General features: G+C 32.6%; 1 protein-coding gene across 1 annotated transcript in view; it reads right to left on the bottom strand.

Annotated features, from left to right (window-relative positions):
- The window catches only part of LOC143073779 (uncharacterized), a 206144-nt gene that overhangs the window by 139369 nt on the left and 43166 nt on the right, over nt 1-23609 (bottom strand). The window contains exons 19-28 of the mRNA XM_076249535.1: nt 22695-22888; nt 21638-21749; nt 21129-21274; nt 20253-20415; nt 19672-19838; nt 16717-16852; nt 15358-15536; nt 12136-12223; nt 11863-12008; nt 11157-11280 (exon numbers count right to left, since the gene is read on the bottom strand). Of these exons, the coding sequence (XP_076105650.1) occupies nt 11157-11280; nt 11863-12008; nt 12136-12223; nt 15358-15536; nt 16717-16852; nt 19672-19838; nt 20253-20415; nt 21129-21274; nt 21638-21749; nt 22695-22888 (1455 nt within the window). The remainder of the gene's footprint in view (nt 1-11156; nt 11281-11862; nt 12009-12135; nt 12224-15357; nt 15537-16716; nt 16853-19671; nt 19839-20252; nt 20416-21128; nt 21275-21637; nt 21750-22694; nt 22889-23609) is intronic.

The raw sequence follows: 23609 nt of genomic DNA, 5'->3' as shown, positions 1-23609 counted from the left end.
AACCAACCAACCAATAAATCAATGCATGTTTCCGTTTCATGTGTTAAATACGGGATCCAAGATGTTTTTTTTTCGCTTGTTTAAATTGAGCCTATCAAACGTGTTTAACCAGCCAACGTGTTTAACCAACGTGTTTAACCAACGTGTTTAACCAACCAACCAACCAACCAACCAACCAACCAACCAACCAACCAACCAATCAACCAATCAATGCATGTTTCCGTTTCATTTGTTAAATACGGGATCCAAGATGTTTTTTTTTGCTTGTTTAAATTGAGCCTTTCCAACGTGTTTAACCAGCCAACGTGTTTAACCAATGTGTTCAACCAACATGTTTAACTAACGTGTTTAACCAACCAACCAACCAATCAATCACTTAATGTATGTTTCCGTGTCATGCGTTTAATACGGGATGCAAGGTCTCTTGGTTTTTTTTCCCTTGTTCTAAGTGACCCTATCAAACGTGTTTAATCAACCAACCAACCAACCAACCAATCAATCAACCAACTAATCAATCAATCAATATGTATGACTGTTTATTTATGACAGTATATTGAAGGAACAAACTCTCAATTATTCAAGAAAATTTTTATTTTATTATTGTTCTTACGTCTCTTCTGAAAAACTAGAGGCTCTAAAGAGCCTGTGTCGCTCACCTTGGTCTATGTGCATATTAAACAAAAGACACAAATGGTTTCATGACAAAATTGTATTTTGGTGATGGTGATGTGTTTGAAGTTCTTACTTTACTGAACGATTTTGCTTCTTACAATTATATCTATAATGAACTTTGCCCATTAGTAACAGAGAACTATATTTGGTAAAAATTTACATATATTTACCAAATTAATGAAAATTGTTAAAAATTGACTATAAAGGGCAATAACTCCTTAAGGGGTCAATTGACCATTTAGGTCATGTTGACTTATTTGTAGATCTTACTTTGCTGAACATTATTGCTGTTTACAGTTTATCGCTATCTATAATAGTATTCAAGATAACCAAAAACGGCAAAATTTCTTTAAAAATTACCAATTGGAGGGCAGCAACCCAACAACCAGTTGTCCAATTCATCTGAAAAATTCAGGGCAGATAGATATTGACTTGATTAACAATTTAACTTCTTGTCAGATTTGCTCTAGATGCTTTGAATTCATAGTTATAAGCCAAAAACTGCATTTTACCCCTTTGTTCTATTTTTAGCCGTGGCGGCCATCTTGGTTGAATGGCCAGGTCATCGGACACATTTTTCAAACTAGATACCCCAAAGATGATTGTGGCCTAGTAGTTTCAGTGGAGATTTTGTAAAAGATTACTTAGATTTATGAAAAATGGTTAAAGATTGACTATAAAGGGCAATAACTCCTAAAGGGGTCAACTGACCATTTTGGTCATGTTGACTTATTTGTAGATCTTACTTTGCTGAACATTATTGCTGTTTACAATTTATCTCTATCTATAATAATATTCAAGATAATAACCAAAAACAGCAAAATTTCCTCAAAATTACCAATTCAGGGGCAGCAACCCAACAACCGATTGACCGATTCATCTGAAAATTTCAGGGCAGATAGATCTTGACCTGATAAACATTTTTATCCCGTCAGATTTCCTCAAAATGCTTTGGTTTTTGAGTTATAAGCCAAAAACTGCATTTTACCCCTATGTTCTATTTTTAGCGGTGGCGGCCATCTTGGTTGGTTGACCAGGTCACGCCACACATTTTTTAAACTAGATACCCCAAAGATGATTGTGGCCAAGTTTGGATTAATTTGGCCCAGTAGTTTCAGAGGAGAAGATTTTTGTAAAAGATTAATTTAATTTATGAAAAATGGTTAAAATTGACTATAAAGGGCAATAACTCCTAAACGGGTCAACTGACCATTTTGGTCATGTTGACTTATTTGTAGATCTTACTTTGATGAACATTATTGCTGTTTACAGTTTATCTCTATCTATAATAATATTCAAGATAATAACCAAAAACAGCAAAATTTCCTCAAAATTACCAATTCAGGGGCAGCAACCCAACAACCGATTGACTGATTCATCTGAAAATTTCAGGGCAGATAGATCTTGACCTGATAAACATTTTTATCCCGTCAGATTTCCTCAAAATGCTTTGGTTTTTGAGTTATAAGCCAAAAACTGCATTTTACCCCTTTGTTCTATTTTTAGCCGTGGCGGCCATCTTGGTTGGTTGACCAGGTCACGCCACACATTTTTTAAACTAGATACCCCAAAGATGATTGTGGCCAAGTTTGGATTAATTTGGCCCAGTAGTTTCAGAGGAGAAGATTTTTGTAAAAGATTACTTTAATTAACGAAAAATGGTTAAAAATTGACTATAAAGGGCAATAACTCCTAAACGGGTCAACTGACCATTTTGGTCATGTTGACTTATTTGTAGATCTTACTTTGATGAACATTATTGCTGTTTACAGTTTATCTCTATCTATAATAATATTCAAGATAATAACCAAAAACAGCAAAATTTCCTCAAAATTACCAATTCAGGGGCAGCAACCCAACAACCGATTGACCGATTCATCTGAAAATTTCAGGGCAGATAGATCTTGACCTGATAAACATTTTTACCCCATGCCAGATTTGCTCTAAATGCTTTGGTTTTTGAGTTATAAGCCAAAAACTGCATTTTACCCCTATGTTCTATTTTTAGCCGTGGCGGCCATCTTGGTTGGTTGACCGGGTCACGCCACACATTTTTTAAACTAGATACCCCAATGATGATTGTGGCCAAGTTTGGTTTGATTTGGCCCAGTAGTTTCAGAGGAGAAGATTTTTGTAAAAGTTAACGACGACGGACGACGACGACGACGACGACGGACGACGGACGACGGACGACGACGGACGACGGACGCCAAGTGATGAGAAAAGCTCACTTGGCCCTTCGGGCCAGGTGAGCTAAAAATCCACATATTCTCTGAAACTACAAGTCCAATCGACCTGAAAATTTGCAGTCAGCAGGGCATACATGTATTGAAGGTTCATAAAAAAACTGTTTGCAGATATCTCTCAAGACTTTTCCTAGAAAAAAGAAATGGCAATGCTGTAAAAATCGCTTGCTAGGTCCGTAAATCTCAGTAAAAACCTACAATAAAATGTCCGCTCCGAGATTGAAATACTAATCTGTGTTACAAACAGGTGCTGAAAAATGTACATTATCAGAAAATAATCAATAAATGTGTTTTAAAGTTACACCGGATCGATTAAATCCAAAACATGCACTGCTTGTGAACTTTCATCAAAATGTCAATTTCCTACAATGACAAAAGAAATTACATTGTGTGCATTCCATCTCTATACATGTTGTCTGTTTAACGTCCCGACCTAAAGAGAAATAAAAAGACTAAGTTTTTCTTAATATAAACCCGCGTCACGTGATGTCTCCTCAATCTTGCGCGCGTGCTGTATCTAAAATAAAAGAAAAACTTTCCAAACTAAACATGAAACTTCTCCGGTAACTAAATAATATAGACCCTTTACAAAAACAAACAAACAAACAAACAAACAAATACCCCCCCCCCCCCCCCCCGCCCCCTTTTTCCAAATCAATAAATCAAAAAAATCAATTGTCCATTCATCAGAGGGGAAAGACTGCCTAACAATTGTTTTCAAAACAATTGCTTTATATTTATTATTATTTTTTTTTTCCGCCACATTCTGAAATTTTTGTTTCGCAATATGTCGCTTAGATATTTTGTATATTGTATTGTATAGTTTATACGGTTTTAAATCTCACCCTGTGAAGACGAACAATTTTCTTTGTAAGAGTTATCTCCCTATTTACTGTTTATCATTTGTGTGCATCTCCTTCGTAACAAAAAAAGATATCGACAAAATTCTTTTTACAAATTGTTCGTTACATCCTTAGGAATTTTTGCCTAATTTGGATCGAAGCGATTTGATGAAATTTTATAGGAGTTATCTACCTTTACAAAATAAATTTGTCGGAATGTATTTTTAACTTATAAACCATTAACCGTACAACCCTGGAATGTTTTTATATGAGTCCCCTAGGTACTAACTTAGAAAATAAGGTCAAGGTCAAAGGTCAAGGTCAAGTTCTCAATTGTGACTTTTGCTTGTTTTTGCATTTTCTCTGACACTTTGAAAGATACATATAAAAAAACAAGTGCAAAATGTCTGCTTTATTGAAATGAAGATATGCTACATTTAGACTTATACAATATAATGGCATCTTATAGGAGTTGGTGCCCCTGAAATGTCTTGATATGAGGTTATTTCATTATAACTTCAACTAAGTTCATTATAAAGGCATTTGACCTTGTACAAAAGGTTAGGTGACAAATGACCTTGAAAAATGACTACCGGAAGTGACCTTGAGAAAACCGGAAGTAGCCTTTTTTGCAATTTTCTCATATCAAAAAACTCATATAGTGATATATAGTGTCATATAGATACATAAACTCATTACTGAAGACTAAAAATGACTTCCAACAAACCGGAAGTGGCCAATTATCTCCCCTTCTACATACAAAAGTATATAGAAACTATATATTTTTGAAATCAGTGTGAAAGAAGCTTTCATATGAGACCGGAAGTGACATTCATTTCACCGGAAGTAGAATAGTATCTCCCTTATATCACTCAAAAATATAATCAAACCATTCATTTATCGCATCAGTATGAAGAATCCATCTTATCAAAATTTCTTTGATGTGGAAAGACTTTCAATTGTTCTCTGAACAATTGGTTTTTAATTGTAATTCTTTTCTTTTTGCATAATGTTATCTTTAATAAATTTGATGTTTTGTATAAATATGTACTAGTATATCAATATATATATAAAAATCAATGTTCTGTCTTTCATTGTTCACAAAGATAAATGTCATTCTTTGTATATGTTCAAAATTGGAAAAGTCAAAAGTTATTCCTACAAATGAAAATATTGGCTGGTATTCAAGTTGTATGTAACTGTACCATCTTTTCATCATGATGTACAAGAATAATCCAAATAAAAAGAAGAAAAGGACTTATCTTACCTCCTATACATTGTTTTAGAAAAGTTTATATTTAGCCCTGAGAGGTATACATACCAATCTAATTCATTCAAAGTTTGATTTAAGGACTGTTATTTTTTTTTGCTACTAGTGTGAACAAAACATCATTTCATACAAAGGCGTAGGTCCGGTAAGAGCTGATTTTGGCCTCAAATTTCAGGTTCATCTGACGAAAGATTTTTGACACATTTTAAACACTTAAGTGTCTATTTCAATTGATTCAATTAGTTTATGTGAAAAATTTTCACTGATTTAGACATTAAAAACGCTCTGATTAAAGCTTAAATATGAAAAATCTATCAAAAATGCCAAAAAACGTCACTTTTCAAATGGTTTTGTCAAAATTGAAAGTGGCCGTATCCGTGTTCATCCTCAAACTTTATATATGTTATGTAATATCATCAAATACAACTTACATTTCAATATTATGAATGAACACGAATGCGGCCACTTTCATTTAAGACGGAAACCGTCTAAAATTTAACTAAAATGCTAAAATTGTGAAGATTTCAGTAATTTAGCATGACTTAATGATGCTAGTACCTGATATATATATATATTATATTGTCAAAACAGCCCATATTAATGTAGCAGAAGCATTCTTCTTTCCAGTAAATAGCGAAAAGATTACATTTTCACAATTTTGTAAAACTGATATATTTTGGGGCTAAAAAGGGGTCTTACTAAACCTACTCCTTTGTGCCACAGGCACTTAAGTACAGAATTTCAATATTGTATTTTTTTTTATTGTTTTCATTGAATATTTAATTAATTATTTTTATACCACAAACAGAACACTTTGATGATGTTCTTACCTAGTTTTGAGTGAATCTATTTTTTCCTCAAATGTGACCTACCAAATAAGACTTATCACTATTTTTGTACTCACATAGGAAGCACAATGGGTGTTACATGTGGAGCAGGATCTGCTTACCCTTATGTAGCACATGAGATCACCACTAATTTTAATGGGTTACATGTTTTTCTGTCTTTAGTTTTCTATGTTGTTTTTTTTTGTACTTTTGTTTGTCTTCTAGATGTATCTGTTTTTTGTCATGGCATTGTCAGTTTGTTCTCCGACTGATGAGTTTGACTATCCATTTGGTATTTTTGGCCTCTCTTTTATAAGTGTTTTTGCTTATTACATGTAACTTGAAAACTACCATAGATGAATAGTAACTGTGAACAGCAAAAATGACCAGCTATACAATATCTCCATTGGTGGCAACAATTTGTTTAAACTTGTTAGGACAGTTTAAGGCCTACAGGTAGTTTGGATTGGGAGTAAGATACTGTAGTGACAAACTTTGTCCAAACAGAAATTTATCCTGGGGTGCAACATCTTTTATGCTATTGGGTATTAATTTTGACGTAGATCTTGATAAAATTATTAACATCAATTATAGTGAGAGAGTTTTGAAGATAAAAAATCTAATCAAAATTTTGCAGGATGTATTCCATGCATGGGACATTATTGTTGATAAAGAAGAAAAGAATATGTGGGAATATTTTTTGACAAACCCACTGTGGATGAATAATTGTATAAAAATAGACAAGAGTGCACACGCTGAAATGTCTCGCCTTCTATACTAATCATTGATATTATGTTGATAGTCCTAAGTATAAAGCTAAGCTTCATTACAACTGTCACATAAACTTAACATTAACCAAGATAACTAAACAAAGACCAATGAACCTTGAAAAAGAGGTCCAGGTCAGATGAACCATGCCAGGCAGACAGGTACAGCTAACAATGCTTCTATACAACATATATAGTTGACACATTACTTATAGTTTAAGAAAAATAGACCAAAACACAAAAACTTAACACTGTGCAATGAACCGTGAAAATGAGATCACGGTTAAATAAAACCTGCTCGACTGACATAAAGATCATAAAATATTTCCATACACCAAATATAGATGACCTATGGCATATAGCATTAGATAAAAAGACCAAAACTCAAAAACTTAACTTTGACCATTGAACCATGAAAATGAGGTCAAGGTCACATGACATCTGCCCACTAGACATGTACACTTAACAATCATTCCATACAACAAATATAGTAGACCTATTGCATATGGTATAAGAAAAACAGACCAAAACACAAAAATTTAACTATAACCACTGAACCATGAAAATGAGGTCAAGGTCAGATGACACCTGCCAGTTGGACATGTACACCTTACAGTCCTTCCATACACCGAATATACTAGCCCTATTGCTTATAGTATCTGAGATATGGACTTGACCACCAAAACTTAACCTTGTTCACTGATCCATGAAATGAGGTCGAGGTCAAGTGAAAACTGTCCGACAGACACGAGGACCTTGCAAGGTGAACACATATCAAATATAGTTATCCTATTACTTATAATAAGAGAGAATTCAACATTACAAAAAATTTGAACTTTTTTTTCAAGTGGTCACTGAACCATGAAAATGAGGTCAAGGACATTGGACATGTGACTGACGGAAACTTTGTAACATGAAGCATCTATATACAAAGTATGAAGCATCCAGGTCTTCCACCTTCTAAAATATAAAGCTTTTAAGAAGTGAGCTAACGCCGCCGCCGTAGCCGCCGGATCACTATCCCTATGTCAAGCTTTCTGCAACAAAAGTTGCAGGCTCGACAAAAATAAACCTGTATTTTATAAAAACTGGTTTAATAAAGGTATATTTTTCATTAATGACATTGTATCAGATGCTGGAAAAATTCTCAGTTTGGAACAGTTAGAAGAAACATTTAAAATTGATAGAAATGCTATGAAATATAACAGCATAATATCTGCTGTAAAGAATGCAAGAAAGGGATATGTTTTTGATAATTATAAACTACCGGTAGTCGCCCCTCTTATTCCTTCATTTGCCAAGATTTTTTTTAAAAGCTCAAGGGGAACTAAAGACATGTATTCACTATTAATTAAAAATAATAAAGTTTCAACGGGTCAGAAAAAATGGGATCAAATTGTAGAGGTAGATGAAGAGGAATGGAAATTAATTTTCAAATTACCTTTTAAAGTCACAAAATATACCAAACTACAGTGGTTACAATATAGAATATATCAGCATATTTTAGGTACTAATAAATTTTTGAATAAAATTAAGGTCACTGACAACCCAAATTGTACTTTTTGCCAAGAAGAAGTAGAAACTATTGTACATTTATTTTGGAATTGTGAGATTGTTTAAAACATTCATGGATGAAATTGACTCGAGGTTTTTGTCAAATGGTATAAGTGTTCCATTTACCATAAAATATTTTCTATTTGGGGATATTACAAAATCATTTAGGAGGAATGCTGCAAATTTGATTTATATGCAGATAAAACAATATATTTTCAACTGCAAATATTTTAAGAAAGCTTTAACACTTAAGGCAGTGCAAAGTAAAATAAAATCTTTACACAACACTGAAAAAATAATTGCTGTTAAAAATAAAAGAGTAGATATTTTTGACAAAAGTTGGAATGCTTTTGCCATTCTTTTCTATGAATGATCAGATATTTTGTTTTTACATTGTATATGTGTACATAAATTAGTAGAAATAGAATTGTCATATGATATATTGTCTCTTACATGAGAAAGAACTACATAATTCATCTCTGCAAATAAATAACAAAAAACAAACAAAAAAACATATCCGTCCTCATCTTTAAAACAGATATTCTTTAACCCTCAACCATCTTATGATGGCATCAATAAAAGTTTCAGATGGATGATTTCAACTTCACTCCTTGGAACTCTTGGTTCAAAAGCCTCCTTGTAAGTAGAAATCCTATATCAAAGAAATTATGATAGGAAATGCAAGATCAGGAATATCCTATCAATGAGGAGATATATACTCTATATGCAGGTGATGCTGGCATGTTGCTACATAGAATTGAAAATATGGGAAAGCTGAAATCATCCTTTTTGTCGTAAAGTTTTGTTTTCAACCAACTCACATTGTCAATTTCTGACGGACAGACCGATGGACGAATGGATGGATGCATGGACAGACAGAGGTAAAAACAGTATACCCCCTTTTTCAAAGCGGGGGTATAATTAAAATACTTGGCAAGGTGCTTTTTCTTTTTCGTCTTTTAGAAGGTTCTGAATGAATTCTGCTTCATACAAGTATAAAAACTATTCATCCAGTAGGGGTGTATATCTAAGATAGTTTATAGGCAAAACCATGAGAATTAACTAAAAAATTGTCATTTAAGGGCAATAACATAAAAAAATCTAATCATTTTGATGCAAACAGGAATCTAGACATTCTGATCAATAAAGGTCAAGTCAGATTTTCTTCAATAGATTTCTAAATATAAGACAACTATAGCAATATAATTAAGTTGATTTTAACCTGTATATATCATATTTAGATTCCTAACCTCTAGGATAACAACCAATCAAATCTAAAGAGGTCAAATTATATACAGTTTTGACTCAAATTCTCATATTTGATTAACAACACTCTAAAACACTTGTCTTTTTATAATAAGTCTGAAATAAACAATCAACAATGCATAAATATGATAATATGTACCAGCATTTTGTGTGTATTTAAGTCTAAATGCCATCTAATTAAACATTGAGGGGCCTCTGTGGCTGAGTGGTCCAAGTAGTTACTACAGTAATCCCCAACCAGTCAAGAACATCCCTTGTGTGGATGCAGTCAACTCTAGACTGAAAAGGCTATTTGCCAATTCCCGGAATTGACCCTGTAATTAGAGATCCCTTTTTTAGTTGTCTCCCTTTTGAGGGACATTAATTTTTATTTACAATGGAGAGCTAGCAGAAAGAGCAAATTTACCTGAGCGTAATGTGAGTAATCTATAAGGTTTTAAAATCTTTTAATTACATTACTTCGTTGTTTAGCTAAATACTTTTGACATTTGAAGTTGTTTTTCATGAAAAATTAGTTGAACCGCAGATACATCACTTTCAATTCATCATGCTTTGCATTGGCAAAAGCCAATTTTGTCCAGTATGGAACCAGTCTACGATTGACAAAGGGAAGTAATTTGTTTAAAAAGTGTTTGATAACAGAATTAAATCAGTAATTGGCAAATGGACTATTGACTAGAAATGTCAGTTTTCCTATCAAAGGTCGGTGGTTTTCTCCAGGCACTTCAGCTGGATACAACTGCAGATGTCCAATCCTGAAAAGTTGGGGCCAAAGTGGACACAATATTCACCCATGATACAGTCAGAATTTGAAGCGTAATTAATTTTTTGGCACATAATAGGTTTCTGACACAGAATAACTATAGTCAAAGAACTTCGAATTGGTTATATGATTTGAATTTATATTCAATATTTTTGTGCAATACACTATGCTGTTGCCATTTACAAGCAGTTAATTGGAGGCCATCAAACATTTTTCTTTAAATTGATTTGGATAACCTCCCTTACACTGCTTTTAAATTGTCTCAATTGTCCTTTAACCAAAAAAACCCTTGTTTTCCACTTTTTTTTGCCCCAATTCCTAAATGGTTTGAGCAATAACCCCCCAAAGTCAATCCTAACCATCCCTTTGTAATATGGAAACTTGTGGTATAATTTCAGAGAGATTCATACACTTGAACACAAGTTGTTGTCTGGAAACTACAAAAGAGTTTATTTCAGCCCCTTTTTTGGCCCCTAATTCCAAAACAATTTGGACCTTTACCCCCCAAATTCAATCCACCTCTTTCTTTATTGGTTATGAACCTTATGCTAAAATTTTATTGATTTCTAATTTATTTATAGTTGTTATTATCCAGAAACCATCTGTCATCGGACGACCCTGACGATGTCACATGAATAAGGATTTAATGAGATTGAATTATTTACTAGCTTCTAAAAATGAACTATTATTTCCAGAATTCACTTTCATTAATGATTGAACTATAAAAAATCATATTATAATTTGCTTTATAACTCGTAGCTAATGCCGCTTTAAGTATAAGGTATACAGGTTTAACTCAACATATTTATATTGTTTGCAGATTTCAATCTGAATTAAAATGCTTGAGCCCACATCAATACAAACAAAGCAGGAAAGCCAACTAAAGTCTCACTCTTTTTAAAAAGCAGTAAGAAAATAAGCTCCAAACAGAAGTAAAACGAGATCTCACCTGCAAAGAACCTCTGTAGACACTGTTTTATTTATAAAACCATAGACAGCCATTGAACAATCTTCAAAGTTGACAACTTCTGGCTTGTAGGATGTACAAATATCTGTTTCATTCATTGACATACCTGTGGAGTAAAAATATTCAAATAATATAGATGATTGATTGATTTCTAGTGTTTAACCCCACTTTCAACACTATTGGCTCTTTTGTGGCAGTCAGTTTTTGTGGAGGAAGCCCTTTGGCCCAGATAAAATCCTCATTTTAGGTAAGAAAACTATAATCCTAGTTAATTATGATTTGAGTTGAATGCTTTTGCCATGCAATGTTTCGTACCTAAAACAAAAGGTTGACAGACTATTGATACAGTTGGTAAACTAACATCACTCAGCCACCAAGGCCAAAAATAATATAAAGGAAACTTTAATAGCTTTAGAAATTAAATTGATCGTTTACAATAAAATGGATAAAAATGGATAAAAGGAATATGCTCCATCATCAATATTACCACACTGCACAACAGACCAAATCAACCATGATAAATAGAATTAATAAAACATACAAGATTCAATATCATAGAAGAAAATACCCTGTGAAGTATTTAACCTTGAAAAGTTCATTCATATAAATTAAAATCACTTCTGAAGTCATATACAGGTACAGACACTAAAATTCAAAAGCAAAAAAATAAATAAAAGAATAAACTTACAAGATGATAAATCTACTTTTCCTCTGGATAACTCTGTAATGAGATGATTTTCCTCCAAGATACTCTTCTTTATATCTCCACTAGTGCAATTGAAATGATCAGATAGTTTCTCCATTATACAGGGTATATAACGATCTTCAAATGTCCTGAAATGTAAATGTTTTTTAAAGTCTTTAAACATGATGGGGACATTTGTTTCTAGTTATTTACTGGACTGCTATCATGAAAACTGTTCTAAATTAATATCTGACATTAAAATATGATATCACTAACAGGATCTCTTTCATTAGCAGCATGACAATAGGGGGAGTAGGAGGAGTAGGAGGAGTAGGAGGAGTAGGAAGGGGTCTCATAATGATTTCTAGAGAAAATCAAAGCCTTAAAGGCTGTAAAAGCAATTGCTGCCATGTTAATGTTTGGGGACTTTTATTTTTCATCCACATATATACAAGAATTAAACCTGACATGAGTGTTGTCTAGTTAAAAGTAAGAAGGTTTTAACTTTATATAAATAAAAGACTTTAGCAGAAAGTCATTTTTAATATGTTTTATATTTCACAAGGAGACAACACGTTTACCAGGCTAAAGTTGGGGTCAAATATACATGTGCTGAAACATATAACTCAAAAAGAAATCATCATGGATTATCCCCTGGTAGTGTTTGTATCTTCCTTGGCAATAATTTCCTTTATTGATTTAATTTTAACAATTTTCATTATTAATTTATATTTAACCATTAACACAAATGATTAAGTTAAAACATTTCAACTTTCCAGACGCAAATGTTAAAAAACGGGAAAGAAATAAAATATCTTACAAGACATAAACATGTAAAGAATAAATGTATATTTCAGCTTAATAAAAATATTTTCATAATGTTACTTTGTCATCATTTTTAAAACTAAGTTCCAAACATTATTGCTCAGTTGATATGTGTCCTTCTGATGCGGTACGAGCACAGGCACTTGTTTCTATCCATAGGAAGGTCTTATATGGATAGTCGACCTTCCTATGGATAGAAACAAGTGCATGTGGGTACGAGATAACTACAATTCTCATGCAATCCCGAAAAGGGGGGTCATCACAGACAAACATGACATTAAATCGTTATCACTGAACTAGTATATATATTGTATAGGGGCTAGCTGAAGGACGCCTCCGGGTGCGGGAATTTTTCGCTGCATTGAAGACCTGTTGGTGACCTTAATTCTGCTGTTGTATGTTTTTCTATGGTCGGGTTGTTGTCTCTTTGACAAATTCCCCATTTCCATTCTCAATTTTATTATACGAACAAGAACAAACAGCTCTACGTTGCTTTGATATTTATCAATTTTCAGGAAACATTGCGAAAAATGATCTTCAATATTTCGAAAACATGTGAAATAAAATTGCTAACACGGTGGACCTTCGAGTGTCAACAAACGTAGTAGACTTGTTCACTGAAAAGACGAGGATAATGGTTTCATCTGACATTTGTTATGCAAACTCAGTTTTGATCATGATATTTAAAAAGACGTACTTTTTTTCAATCTATGTATTAATAAACTAGAAAATTCCAAATTGTAAATATCTCTTCATCTGGACCGACTTGGCATCTACTACGTTTGGACGGGTCCATTTCATTAGTAAGGTGATCGTTAAATATTACGTAGTTTTGACAGAAAAGGAAAACGAACTTATTGTTATGTGTTTTCAACAAGGGTTTCGTTCCGCTAAATTATTTGCGCAAATAAAGTTTGTCTATTTTTAGATTACAGGTAATAATTTGACACTACGCATTAACCTGTGTAGTGATTTTGATTTTACGATAAATGTATGAATGAACGATAATTTTATGAATGAACAAGAGCACCTGACCTCTTAAAGAAACACAAATTAAACATAAAAAACCGTATTTATTAGGAGATAATTCAGTTAAATTTTCAATACTAAATCAACAACTGAAATGAATCCATATTTTGTTGAAACATCGTACGAACGGCGGAAAACGGAATCGCATTTATAAAAATGTACTTTTTTTCACTCGGACTTCTATGTTATTTGATAGTCAAACGGTTGACCCTTTAAATACAAAAATACATCTACAAGAACATATTCTGAAACTTCTTAAATCCACTAACTTTTTTTTTAAGTTTCAAGCTATGTATTGCATTAGAAAACATACATAGGTGTTAAAGAATGACTGACCAGGAGCCTGTTTAACAAAATACTATGGCTTGATCTGGGCGGAGTCTCTGATCTGGGTCACAAAGATGGCCATACGCGACGGCATAAAAGCAATTGCTTTAAAAATTTGTAAGGGTTCCGCGGAACCCAGTGTCTCGCCTATTTTTGCTGTAAATTGCAGACTCAACAACAATGAGGGAAAAAATCAATAAAAATATTCCTCCTTGTTACATGTACTATTTTATGATTGCAAGAAAATCTAAGTCCATTTAAAAGTAAATTACAGAAAAAACTGAGTAATCTTTTTACAAACTTTACTTCTGGATACAATATTATGATCATAAATAAGCTTCTGTCCAAGTTTGGTACAAACCCAGGATAGTTTAAGAAAGTTATTAAAATTTTTAAAACTTTAACCACAGAGTGAATGTAATGGTTCCCTGGAGAAAAACTAAGTCCATTTAAAAGTAAAATATGGAAAAAATGGATTTATTTATTTACAAAATTTACTTCTGGATACTATCTTATGATCATAAACAAGCTTCTGTCCAAATTTGGTACAAACCCAGGATAGTTTAAGAAAGTTCTAAAAACTTTAACCACAGAGTGAATGTAATGTTTCTCCGCAGAAAAAACTAAGTCCATTTATAAGTAAAATATGAAAAAAATGGAATTTTATTTTTTCAAAATTTACTTCTGGATATTATCTTATGATCATAAACAAGCTTCTGTGCAAGTTTAGTACAAACCCAGGATAGTTTGAGAAAGTTATTAAAATTCTAAAAACTTTAACTACAGAGTGAATGTTTTGTTTCCTCGCAGAAAAAACTAAGTCCATTTATAGTAAAATACGGAAAAAATGGAATTTTATTTTTACAAAATTTACTTTTGGATACTACCTTATGATCATAAACAAGCTTCTGTCAAAGTTTGGTAGAAATCCAGTATAGTTTAAGAAAGTTATTAAAATTTCAAAAACTTTAACCACAGAGTGAATATTTGTTGACGCCGCCGACGACGCCGACGACGACGGAATGTAGGATCGCTTAGTCTCGCTTTTTCGACTAAAGTCGAAGGCTCGACAAAAATTAAATACCAAATTCCTGTGAAAATCATGGGTCTATTTCTGACAATTTAACTGGCTATTCCCAAATTTTTTAGAATTTTAAAACAGCTCAATCCTGAATTCCCTTCAAAAGTTTTTAAACATCTCTAAGTAGCTAGCTTACAAAAGTAATGACCAACTCCACAATTTGCCTTATTATCTCTTAAAAAATTATGTTTAATTATTTCACCCTCCATTATTAGCATTCAATGTTAAAATCATACTTATGCATTTCTGAGTAATTTCTGGTTCCGCTATATCCATGCCCATCATCTGTGACCACTGGGCAGCTCGCATGTTTATCATCCAGATTAAATCTGATTCAAACTGACTCTTGACACAGCTGTCTAGTCCCTTCCACTTGTAATATCTAAATACACATTCTGTTGCTTCTTCATATAGCCTGTAAGTAAACACAATAACTCATATAGTCTGTAAGTAAAAACATTAAATAAAGTTAGCAGAAACTGTTTGTTCTTTGACATGTGTTGAAATAAATTGTGAACATCTCAGTAATAAGGTGGACATGTTAAGGGAGGGTTTGGTGCCAGTAAACATGTATAACCCACCACATTCTATATGTCCCTGTCCCAAATCAGGACTCTGTAATTCAGTGGTTGTCATTTATTGCTGTATTTCATACAAGATATCTTATTTGCCAATAATTGTGCCCAAAATTTGAGCTATAAAATCAACTGAATTACAAATAAAGCACAGTAAATGATTGGATTGATTAAAGTACATTTAAACAAAAACATGTATACATATTATAACAAAGTCACATAATAATAAACATTGTCATTAAGAAAACATTATGTTATTTTTGAAGCCACTGTGACCTGGAGAAATAAGTTTCTTAATCTATTTATTGACATAGGCCTATGGGAGACAACTCCTCATCCATTTTTTAATATCATGTATTTTTTTCAAATTATATTGATATTTTCTAGAAGTACCTTTCCTTCTTCATATTTGTCTTTAATTTATTGTTTTGTACATATTAGGCTGTTAGTTTTCTTGTTTGAATTATTTTACATTTGTCATTTCAGACAATTTATAACTTGCTTTGCGGTAAGGGTATTGCTCATTTAGAAAGTTATATGGTGACCTATATGTGTTGACTTCTACATTGTTTGTTCTCTGGTTGATAGTTGTCTAGTTGGCAATCATATCACATCTTATTTTTATATTTTGTTCAAGAAGTTATTAAAAACTGCTTTCCATATGGAACAGAATACAGTAAAAGTTCTTGCAATTGAAACAATTGACATATGTAGTCTATTTGGAAGTGCATTTGTATACATATATATATGAATATGATAACAATATAATACTTGTAAAATCACCTAAAACATTGACAGAACATTAAGGTACATACAAAAGGGACAGCAACTAAACAAGAAAAGAAACGAAGGAAAGAAGTCAAATTGTGGTCTTTATAATGCTTACGTATCTTTTATAACAGACCAATGCCTACTGCAATGTGGAAAGGATACCATGACAAATTTACACTGGATCATTTAGATACAACCTCTGAGCTTTATTCTTTATATAATACCATAGTTAAATTTTATTTAACTTACACACAGGTCAAATTGGCAGCATCCAACTTTGTGTCAAACCTAGCCTTCATGACATTGTAAAGGCAGTGATCAAAATCCTGGTACATTTCTGGATCATACAGAAAACTGGAACATCTTTCTTGGTCACGATTATAGCCTGCAATTCATAAATCATAAAAACAGTTTTACTCCCCTTTTTTACCTCATAAAATTATTCTATTACAGTTAAAATAACTACTCTTATGGTTTAGACTATTTGAGGTTCGAATGGGGTTTACAGAATAGAGAATAGTGGGAAAAAAAAAAACATGAATGGACAAAAATAAAGAATACAGAACAATGGGTAAATAAATACAGAATAGGAAAAAAGAAATGAAAGACTCTGAATACAGGTCCTATCAAATTCTTTGGTCAAATATTTTAAGATGATAATTATCTTCTTATTCAAGAACTAGAGGCTCTAAAGAGCCTGTGTCACTCACCTTGGTCTATGTGAATATTAAAGGAAGCAGATGGATTCATGACAAAATTGTGTTTTGGTGATGGTGATGTGTTTGTACATCTTACTTTACTGAACATTCTTGCTGCTTAAAATTATCTCTATCTATAATGAACTTTGCCCATTAGTTTCAGTGGAAAATGTTAGTAAAAATTTACAAATTTTATGAAAATTGTTAAAAATTGACTATAAAGAACAATAACTCCTAAGGGGGTCAATTGACCATGTCGGTCATGTTGACTTATTTGTAAATCTTACTTTGCTGAACATTATTGTTGTTTACAGTTTATCAATAATAATATTCAAGATAATGACCAAAAACAGCAAAATTTCCTTAAAACTAACAATTCAGGGTCAGCAACCCAACAACGGGTTGTCCGATTCATCTAAAAATTTCAGAGCAAATAAATGTTGACCTGATAAACAATTTTACCCCATGTCAGATTTGCTCTAAATGCTTTGGGTTTTGAGTTATAAGCCAAAAATGCATTTTACCCCATGTTCTATTTTTAGCCATGGTGGCCATCTTGGTTGGATGGCCAGGTCACCGGACACATTTTTCAAACTACTAACCCAAAAGATGATTGTGGCCAACTTTGGATTAATTTGGCCCAGTAGTTTCAGAGGAGAAGATTTTTGTAAAAGATTACTAAGATTTACCAAAAATGGTTAAAAATTGACTATAAAGGGCAATAATTCCTAAAGGGGTCAACTGACCATTTCAGTCAAGTTGACTTATTTGTAAATCTTACTTTGCTGAACATTATTGCTGTTTATAGTTTATCTCTATCTATAATAATATTCAAGATAATAACCAAAAAGAGCAAAATTTCCTTAAAATTACTAATTCAGGGCCAGCAACCCAACAACGGGTTGTCCGATTCATCTGAAAATTTCAGGGCAGATAGATCTTGAACTGATAAACAATTTTACCACATGTCAGATTTGCTCTAAATGCTTTGGGTTTTGAGTTATAAGCCAAAAACTGCATTTTACCCCATGTTCTATTTTTAGCCATGGCGGCCATCTTGGTTTGATGGCCGGGTCACCAGACACATTTTTCAAACTACTAACCCAAAAGATGATTGTGGCCAAGTTTGGATTAATTTGGCCCAGTAGTTTCTTAGGAGAAGATTTTTGTAAAATATTACTAAGATTTACGAAAAATGGTTAAAAATTGACTATAAAGGGCAATAACTCCTAAAGGGGTCAACTGACCATTTCAGTCATGTTGACTTATTTGTAAATCTTAATTTGCTGAACATTATTGCTGTTTATAGTTTATCTCTATCTATAATAATATTCAAGATAATAACCAAAAACCGCAAAATTTCCTTAAAATTACTAATTCAGGGGCAGCAACCCAACAACAAGTTATCCGATTCATCTGAAAATTTCAGGGCAGATAGATCTTCACATGTTTAATAATTCTACCCCATGTCAGATTTGCTCTAAATGCTTTGGTTTTTGAGTTATAAGCCAAAAACTGCATTTTACCCCTATGTTCTATTTTTAGCCATGGCGGCCATCTTGGTTTGATGGCCGGGTCACCGGACATGTTTTTTAAACTACTAACCCAAAAGATGATTGTGGCCAAGTTTGGATTAATTTGGCTCAGTAGTTTCAGAGGAGAAGATTTTTGTAAAATATTACTAAGATTTACGAAAAATGGTTAAAAATTGACTATAAAGGGCAATAACTCCTAAAGGGGTCAACTGACCATTTCAGTCATGTTGACTTATTTGTAAATCTTACTTTGCTGAACATTATTGCTGTTTACTGTTTTTCTCTATCTATAATAATATTCAAGATAATAACCAAAAACAGCAAAATTTCCTTAAAATTACTAATTCAGGGCAGCAATCCAACAACGGGTTATCCGATTCATCTGAAAATTTCAGGGCAGATAGATCTTCACATGTTTAACAATTCTACACCGTCAGATTTGCTCTAAATGCTTTGGTTTTTGAGTTATAAGCCAAAAACTGCATTTTACCCCTATGTTCTATTTTTAGCCATGGCGGCCATCTTGGATGGTTGGCCGGGTCACCGGACACATTTTTTAAACTAGATACCGCAATGATGATTGTGGCCAAGTTTGGTTTAATTTGGCCCAGTAGTTGCAGAGGAGAAGATTTTTGTAAAAGTTAACGACGACGACGGACGCCGGACGACGCCAGACGCCGGACGCCGGACGCCAAGTGATGAGAAAAGCTCACTTGGCCTTTTAGGCCAGGTGAGCTAAAAAGGCAAATCAGGTTAACTAAATGACAACATTTTTCTCCAAATATTTCTGGAATTACTGATATGAAAAAATCATTTTCTTATCACAAATAAATTACATGCAATTTCAAAGTGATACTTTCAAATAAGATGCAATAGAAACTGAAAGAAAACAAATCTAAATTGGATCATTGGAGCATTTGATCTACTAGCTTCTTAACAACTGAAAGTTCTGTATACATTAAAATGCTTACTATAGCAGTCTGAAGGAGTAATATTGCTGGGTTTAACTCGATACATTTGGCTGGCATGTTGTTGTAATACACTTGTAATGTCACTGTATGTACATGCCCCAGCACTCTGTAGTAGTGGGTTTATTTTACTCATTCTATACACACATGCTGATGACTGCCAATAAAATCTGAAATAACAAGACATCATACTTTTTAAGGCCATAGTTCTGACAGAAATTAAATAACAAAAATGTTTTTCAGATAAAAAATCATCTGAATTATTCTCAAGATTCTGTATATGGTTAGCGTATTCAACTAGATTGTTAACTTATATTCATACCTTCATATTTTTCCAAATGTCCATACATGTGTTATTTTGGCTTATTAGGTTTATAAATGCCATTAATAAAAGAAAAATTACGGAAGATTTTGCACTTTTTCTCTGTAAGGAATGCATTTTACATATAACAATATCTCGTCTTATCAAACAACTGGTCAGTTATATTAGGAATATAATAATTAATTTAATTTTGATTTATGGTGGAATTCCATTAAAAGGATGAATAAAGTGCATAGTTATAAAATGTAGAAAATTCATTTACCTGCATTTTTTTGTCATTGAAGCACCTTGTTCAATATCTGTGGGTATGGCATCATAGTGACAATCAAAGTTCAATATATAGGACAATACATCCGGGTGAACACATGGTCTGACTGGGGAAGTGATTGGCATCATAGTAGGTAAAACAACTGTATCAACTGAAGCTGAAAAAGAAAGTAAAAGGATGATTAACAAGGACAAACACACGTTGGACTACGAATCTATAATAGGCATCATTATAGATAAAACAAAGATGAACTGTGAAATCTTTTTCACTTATGATGACTCACCATTATAAATATTGACTAAACAGGAAGTTAATGAGTGATGGATGTAGAATTCTTTCCATGGTACAGCATGATTACATAAATCTTGATACCAATTTTCAGGAAGCTCTGACTTGTAACTCAAGAGAAAACACAACAAAAATTACATTTATTCGCCTTGTGAAAGAAAATGAAGGTATTTGGTAAACAATCAGTTGATGATCGTTCAATTTGGAAATGCATCACAAGGTATAGAGCATTTTCCCATAAAGCTTCCTACCAAGTTTTAGAAAGCTATGATTTGTAGTCCCTGATGCTTGTTAGGAATAAGCATGACATCTTTGACATTCAATAATTTGTAAGGACAATCCATTATTCCATTCCTCTGACATTATTTATTTTTAAAGATGAGAATATTCGTTCATTCAGCTATTTCATTTGAGACAAAGTCTCCTAACACAAATTTGTAATTTTTGGGAGAATATAATTATAAAATTTAATCCTACTCATGAAATTGAAGTTAATTGATTAATTTTAATTAACTATCTCAATTTTCTTTCAAAAAAGCTGAATATTTGTCAATTATCTGGCCATGATGTTTTATAACTCACCATAGCAGGAGCTTGGATCGAAGCCTGTGACTGTCCCTACACCAGACACTATATCCTGGAAGTGTGTTGTCATGGTTTTAGTCACTTTCTCCACAGAACACTGCTGGGCATTGAAAACAACACATCCAATCGTTTGGAGAAAAATTCTGAAAACCAATCATAAATGCAAAAAAATACATCAGAATAACCATATTTTAAATTTCAATTATTTTGCTTTTTCTACCCATAAAAAAAAAAAAAACAATACAAAAACACTTGTTTAAAGAATTTTAAGTACACAATTACAAAAACATATGACCTAAATATTTAAAAACAAACACAATTTTTTTAGGAACAATTGCTGGAGTTATCACTTCTTTGTTGACTTTACCACTTTGCCTAACACCATAGTTTTCCATAAATAAACCTCTTAATGGGCTTTGAGTAATTTATGTTAATTTATACAATATTGGAATTAATGGTATTAAGAGAGATTAAGGGTCAACTAAGTACGTTTAAAGACTACTGACCTACACCTGTCCTGAGAATCTGGTACCTGTGTCAGTCGTCGCAGTGCTGCGTCACAACTGTTGTGTATTATTGTTTTAATATAGGAATTTTTATCACACTCTGTTAGTACAACTAAAAAAGACAAAATATACAGTAAAACCTGCTGTGTTAAAAGACCATCAATTTAATATCCCTCTGTAGTACATTTTATATAAATTGAACCTGTATTTAAAGACCACCTGTCTTAAGACACCACTTGTTTTGCTCTCCCTTGAGTGGTCTCTTAAAACAGGTTTGACTGTATATAAATAATTGCTATTTGACTTAATATAAACAGTAAACAGTCATTGTGCAAAAAAAAAAAAACAGGATGAGATTTATTACTTTTTTTACCATTTAATTCCTTTTAAATAAATGTATCCAACATGAAGAAGAGTTAGGCCATGGGCCACTAAAATTCGGCCTCATTGATGTTAAATCCTTTATTCAATAGAGAGTCTATGTTAAAAGAATTAATTCGTAGGACATCTTCAAAGTCTTATAGGTTTTTTTGTGGTGTTTGTGCTGCTCAGTGTTCTCATTGTTGTGTTTTAGGTGCTGTTCTTGGTCTTTAGGTCGTCCTGTGGATTCATTATTATTCGTTGGATACCAATTTTCGTGGTTTTCGTGGGTAGAGGTGAACCACGGTTTCTTGGGTAGAGGTGAACCATGAATTCAAATGTTCAACGAATAACACATATTCTATAGGCTTTGCATACAGAGATTGACAAAACCACAAAATCAAATATCCACGAAAATGCTGGTTTTCCGAAATCCACGAAAATTGATACCCATGAAAATAAATGAATCCACAGTATTTCATTTTTTTGCCATGACGATGTCATTTATTTTATGAGTTTTATTATCCCTTTGGTATCAACCATCTCTCATTTTAAGATTTAAATCATATTTCATTAAATTTTTTTTTTTAAATCCTTGAAATCAATAACTAATAATCTTATAATAGGTGATACCTAGTGCTGAAAAACTAATGATTTTAAAGACTTAGCAAGTTACAGTAATTTGAGTTAGATATACCTGTGACTTCTTTAACGGAGATTTCCTCTGTATTAATAGTTTGTACGAAGTCTAAATTATCTACTTCAGGATCTTTTTTCACAGCTTCAATTATTGTTGCTGTTTCTTGAATCAGTTTTTCTGAGGTCCAATTTCGAAAGTTTGGAGAATCTTTCTTCAGAATTATCACAATGACAAACACTATAGAGCCTTTACTGAAATGAAATGAATATTTTTAGTAACTACAGTATGAAAAATCATTAAAACTTTATGGAATTTCTGCACAAGAAAGATTTGTTGCTGACATAGAAGATGCACTTAAGGTCCTTTTCTTATTAAAAAAGTGAAGTATTACAAATCCAGATGAATTAAAAAAAAAAGGGCCACAACTAGTCCTTTGCATGTTGTTAAGCAAGATTATGGATTGCAATGTTACATATTCTATTTCCTCTCCCAAAACAATTTTTAAAGTTAGACTTCAAACAAAACAATAGCACAAATAAGCATCAAAAACATTATATCTTTCCATCATTAAGGTAGCACAATACAAAGATTTTTCATCCCCAATCAGACACCTTTAAACTGATGTAATTCCACTCATCTTTCTTTAAATCTTATAAATGAGGTACCAAAAGAAAGAAGAAGGATTAATCTTTCAAATTGTGATAATTTCATAGTGACATAATTATTACATAATTAATTGTTATGTAATAAGTTGCCATATTGTGATGTCCATACTTGAATGAATTTAGCTTCTTTGTTATTCATAGCATCCCAAAATATTTTATAGATTCTTGCACAACGCAGATTGACCTCCAAAACTGCGTCTCAGATTTTTCCTATTGCATTTCATTCTCTCATAAATCTTCAATGAAGTTTGCAACATCAATTCATAAGAGACCACCAAATTCAATTGGGTATAACATTTGTTCTATT

Source organism: Mytilus galloprovincialis, chromosome 4, assembly GCF_965363235.1.
Source record: "Mytilus galloprovincialis chromosome 4, xbMytGall1.hap1.1, whole genome shotgun sequence".
Lineage (NCBI taxonomy): Eukaryota > Metazoa > Mollusca > Bivalvia > Mytilida > Mytilidae > Mytilus > Mytilus galloprovincialis.
Note: the sequence above shows the minus strand (reverse complement) of the source record. Positions and strands in the feature narration are given on the sequence as shown.